This window comes from Belonocnema kinseyi, chromosome 9 (assembly GCF_010883055.1).
Source record: "Belonocnema kinseyi isolate 2016_QV_RU_SX_M_011 chromosome 9, B_treatae_v1, whole genome shotgun sequence".
NCBI lineage: Eukaryota > Metazoa > Arthropoda > Insecta > Hymenoptera > Cynipidae > Belonocnema > Belonocnema kinseyi.
In genome coordinates this window covers 77,464,407-77,470,242 of record NC_046665.1, presented here as the reverse complement: position 1 = coordinate 77,470,242, position 5,836 = coordinate 77,464,407, and the positions used below count along the sequence as shown (strand labels likewise).

The window sequence follows — 5,836 nt, the reverse complement described above, 5'->3', positions numbered from 1 at the left end:
TAGTTTTATCAAAGATATGGTTTTATGCTAATAATTTGATACATAATTAGAACAAGTTTGTAATTCAGCTAATTGCTTCAGATTTTCTTTTTATTGAGGGTTCAATTTTAATTATTGATCTGTAGTTTTTTTATATACCTGAAGTAAATAAACAAACATCTTAGCACTTTTTTAGCTTTACAAAGTCATCAGTAAAAAAAATCGTTCATTTGAATGTTCAGAACTTCAAGCACATAGTTTTTTTGAGAATGATTTAGTTACAGTCCGATATAAATAATTAAAAAGAAATTAAAAGATACTTTACTAGTACTGATGTTTAATCTCTTTGTTTATAATCGAAGAAGTTAATTGAAAGTTGAAGCAATTATGAGTAAATATATTACACAAAATAAAACTTCCTTATTTAGTTATCGCAAGTTGAGATCGCACTTTCTGCGACTCCAAAGGGACCAGATAAAGATAATTTGCTTAGTCTTCAGTCTGATATCCTAGAAGTGATACAATTAACCAAGGAAAGTTTGGAAAGTATGTCAGAAGTAGGAAATAGTAATAAAAAAAGTGCTTCAAATGAATCAAATGATGATCCGCTGGCTCGAGAATATGCCCTCTTTAAGGTAAATAATAAATTTTAATTTGATTAATCATAATTTTGATGCACTGATACTTTCTAGCGATTTTCAGTCATTCGCCCCATGAGGATTGAGAATAGAAAGTAAAAATAATTTACAAATACTAGAAACCAAACACGCGCGCGATTTTTTGTCCTACGAAACTTTTTAATTAAAGTATAGAATTATTATTAATATAAGATTATTATATTTCACAGTATCTAATATCTGAAAAAATGGAAAAGAAAAGCAAGAACAATATTTCTGGTAATTGACGAAAATTTATATTTGAACTTATGATTCTTCAACCAAACAAATGTATTTTTGTCAAAATAGTTCAACTTTTAACCAAGCAGTTGAATTTTCAGCCAAAAAGATTCTCAACCAAAAATTGCATTGTTGATAATATAACCAATAAGGTTTCCAATTTTTAATAAATAAAAAAAAATAGATTAATTTAACCAAAACAGTCTAATTTTCAACTAAATAGTCAAATTTTTAAATAATTAAGATCAATTATCAATCAAAAATGAAATAGTTAAATCTTCAGTTTAAAAAAAAATCTTAACAAAACATATGAATTTTTAACAAAATAGTTAAATTTTAAACCAAAAAGGGGAAACGCTAAAAACAAAATTTTGTACCGGAGTACACGGAGAGAAATATCAAGAGGATGTTGTATTTTTGTTCAAAAATAAGAATTTCCGACGAAAACACTAGCATTACAAAACAAAATATTGTTTAAGATTGTAAATCTTCCTTTAAACGTAATGTTTTTTTTTAAATACTCGATTTCAGGTGTAAAATTCAAACAGAACCAAAAATCGTTAAAAATTATGAATGTTCTTTGAAATCCAATCATTCTTAAATAAAGATTTAAATTTTCGATGAAAAACGCTAATACAGTCTGAAATTTGTCAAGCCTGTAAAGTGTAATATTTGAGTTTAAAAATATCAATTTCAATTAAAAACGCTAATAAAATTTTAATGTATCTTTTTTATTAGTGTCCTAATTTTCAGCGAGTAGCACTAACATAAAACATGCATAACATTGTTAATTTGTAGATTTAATTTAAAAAGTGTTAAATTTAAGATAGAAAGCAACTTTAAGAAATGGATATCCAATCAGGTTCACAACAAAAAAGATTGCGAGATTTTCGAAACATATCGTTACACCATGTTTTGTAGACTTTTTTTCAAAATTAAAAACAAAATCATTGATGATATCTAGGCTGAACTAGAGAATTCGGGCGAGTCCACAAACGGTGAGATGAACGAGAAGGCAGCAGAATCAGCCAATGATATAGAAGTCAGTATTAAAAATAGACTATGAAGTCTCTAAAAATCCATGAGAGTCAAATATTACGGTGGAAGTTAATTGCAGGACGAGTTGGAGGCTCTCGAGGGAATGAAATGTCGAGCACCCCATGGAGGTAGTTGGGGCGGTATTGGTTATCATAATGCAATGGTATGGTCCGTTCACAAGGAGGAAAAAGAAATTATCACCAGCCTGAATGACATCAAGGCAAGTACTAAAATAAGTAACCAGTAGAGACTTCACAGCTAGTCTCTCTTCATTTTTGACCCCTAAAAGTACCAAATTTGAAGAATTTTCCCTAAATGTCCCTTTATTTCTCCAAATTACTCTAAAAGTCCTGTATTTTAGACAGACATTATTAGCAGTCACAAGGGGTTGATCACTCTTGAAAAATGGTATACATTCGTTTCTGAAGTCTCTCAAATCTTTGTGAAATCTTTAAAATATTTTGGCATTTTCATTATTTTTAAAAATTTCTAATAATCATGTTTACAAAATTCGAAGTTTCTGTCTCAAAATGTATTTTTGTAGCTTCAATCATGATTTACGATTGATAAGAAATTTGATGTTGAGTTACGATATGCTTGGATGATCCTTGAGTCGAATTTCACTATTGCAGGTTTCGGACTTACCACACTGTTGACATTTTTAACCAAATGCTTAAATTTTCAAACAAGAAGATCAATTTCCTATCCAAAAGATGAATTTTCAACCAATTTTATAAATTTCCAACAAAACGCATACATTCTTAGCCAAATATGTAGTTGGATTTGCAACCAAAAAATTATTGTTTATCAGAAAAGATGAACTTTCAACAACCTACATACATTTTTAATCAAATATTTGAATTTACAACCAAGAAGGTTAATTTTCTTCTAGAAAAGCGAATTTTTAACGTATTTCGTATGTTTTTAACTGAATAGTTTGAACAATGGATGAAAATTTTTATTAAGGATAATCAATTCTCAATGAATAACAACAATTTTCTACAAACCAGTTTAATTTTGTACAAAGTAGTTTAATTTTCCACCAAATTATTTATTTTGTATGGTGAAACTGAGAAAAATTCAAGATCCTAAGTTGATTAGTTCCTAATATCTCCAGTGCGGCGCTAGTTGTTCCATCGCTCTCTGTTTTTACATAGGCATCAATGGGACTAAATCACTTTTTTAATTTTTCAGCAAACAAGAATTTATTTCCATGCAAAAAAATCTCGAAATTAAAACAATGTTACTCATTTAACATTTCAAAATACTTTTCCAATCCTTTGTTATGAATACTAAAGACAAAATATGAGTTATATGGTCGTACAATAATTCTGGCGAAGTGGAATACATCTTAAATTTGAATTTTAATGCAAAGTAAAATATGATTCTGAAACTTTATTGTCGAAAACAAATTAACAATATTATTAATGGAATGTAAAAAAACCCCGGAGAAAAATTTGAATATTATTAAGTTTAAGCTTACCATGTAAATACTCTCGCTTATGAATACATAATGGATATAATGTATTTCTAATTGAATTTAACTAAATTTAAATTTGAAACCATTTTATTTAATAATCAGTGAAAAATAAAAAATAAAATTTCTTTAATTGCTCTCTTTCATCATTATATCCTTTTAAGTCTTTAGAACAAAGATGTTAAAACATTGATTATACTTTACATCTTGGAAGTTTTATAAAATTATAATTTATATTTGTTTCTCTGAAAAATAGTTTTTTTTTCAATAATTTCAATTATTGAATAAACTATTTTTAATGTTCTTCACATATTTTTATATTATATGTTCACGAATAAAAGTTTATTTCAAATTCAATTATATTTTTCTCATTATATTCAATAGTGTAAGTACTCGCTAAACCCTCAAATATTAAGTTTGCACTTGTATACTATTAAAACTTTTTTCACAAAACTATTTATATATTTTATTGATCTAAATATTATTTACTGCGTGTTCATATATAAAAATGATTATATTTAACTTTTTATTGAAATTCAAATCTAATATTCCACTTTACCAAGTTTATTGGGTGACGTTTTAATTCATGTTTTTCATCAGAATTAATATACATCTTTTGGAAAAGTGTTTTGAAATATAAAATCAGTAACATTCTTTTCATTTCAATATTTTTTCCGGGAACAACATTTTGTTTATTAAAAAAAAGTTGCTACTCACATTGCCTACGATGCAAAAACAGGGACTAATAGGACAACTAGCGCCGCGCGGATGACATTAAGAATTAACCAACTTAGGGCACTAAGGGATCGCCATTTTGTTTTCAGATGGGCAGGGCTGCAATAAATGAAAAATAACCATTTTTCTACATTTTCATTCCATTATGTAAATTAAAATAATTCTTTTTGAAAACCGACACTTGCCGAAAACTGTTAATTTTTCTTGTTCTATTAAAAATTGGGAATGGTGGTCCACCATTACGCCACATGGCGCCGAAAAGTGGAACTAGAAAGAGTAGGTACAATTTTAAACACGTATTTTAATTTTTGCATAAAAGTGTTTTTACGATTGTTTTGTGAAGTGTAAAACTATGATTGAATACTAAAAAAAATATTCGTCAGAAACAAATAGTTTTAGCATAATATCTTTGGTTTTAGATAGAATTTCCATCTTATACAGTGAAAAAAAACACATTTTTGTGAAATAGGTTTTTAAAAATAATAAAATTATTTCATTATTTAATGTGAGTTTCAATGCATTTTAAGCTTAATTAAACTTTAATTGTTGTATGTAACAACAAATTTTATTCATATGATGCAAAGAATACAAATAATAGACGACTGGAATTTAAATACGAATTCTAACCTAACTTTTAGATCAGCTTTTTAAATAGTAAATATTTCATGTATACATTAATAAAAATTTACTTTGAGTTCATTTTTGCTTCAAAATAAGCCCATTTAAGTTTACAATCTTTCGAAAATCGCATTAAAGAGAACAATAATTGTTTTTTTGTTAGAAAAATATTTCTGTCAAAAAGTGTGTTTTTTTCACTATATAATATGTAAATTCCATCTAAAACGCTTTGTTTCCGATAAAGACATATTTTTATTATCCAATAAATACTTTAAATTCCACACCAAAAATTGTTGAAACACTTTTATGCACAAATTAAATTGCATCTTTAAAATCGTGCCTATTCTTTTTAGTTCGAATTTTTGTCACCAGGTGGCATATCGCAGTTTAACCATTCCCAATAGTGTAAATAAATTATTTTAAAAGTCTAGCATTTTCAAGCTTTGAAGTTTTTGGAAGTCACTTAATGTACAGAAGTAATTAATTGAGCAGTTTTATCATTGAATGTACTGTTAATAACATTTTTTGTAAAAAATTAAATTTTTTAAATACTTCAAATTTATTGATGTTTAATAACGAAAATCAACTTTATCTAAGTTATATCAAATTTTCAAACCTCACAATAGCAATCGTTGAGCAATTTTCAAAATCTTTATTTTATGATGCTAGTAAAAAACAGTTGAGACCAATGCGAAATTTACAGGGTGATTCGATGAAAAAACTAATTTTAATACTTTCTATATCTCTTCAGATTTTTAATGTACCCAATTGGCATTGCGAAAAAGAGACAATAATGCTTTCCGCATTTTCGTGACACACCTATATTTCAGAAAAGGATTATGAATCAAATACGAGACTATGAATTTAAACTGACAAATACTATTATTATAATGAATAAACTAAATTTTTCAAAAAGCAATTTGCAATTTTAAGAATTTTAAGTTTTAATATGGTTTCTCTTTTTTTTCTTCGTGAAAAGTGAAATGTCCTCAATAACCATGAAATCTTAGAAATCTTTGGAATTTTTTTGAAATCTTTTAGAATCTTTGAAATTTTTGGAATATTATTTTCAAATCTTTTAAAAATATTCAGT

The 5,836-nt window shown here is 26.7% G+C and overlaps 1 protein-coding gene across 1 annotated transcript in view; it reads left to right on the top strand.

Moving 5' to 3' along the window:
- The window catches only part of LOC117180596 (zinc finger CCCH-type with G patch domain-containing protein-like), a 15,210-nt gene that overhangs the window by 259 nt on the left and 9,115 nt on the right, over nucleotides 1-5,836 (top strand). The window contains exons 2-4 of the mRNA XM_033373089.1: nucleotides 408-614; nucleotides 1,840-1,917; nucleotides 1,993-2,137. Coding sequence (XP_033228980.1) covers nucleotides 408-614; nucleotides 1,840-1,917; nucleotides 1,993-2,137 — 430 coding nt within the window. The remainder of the gene's footprint in view (nucleotides 1-407; nucleotides 615-1,839; nucleotides 1,918-1,992; nucleotides 2,138-5,836) is intronic.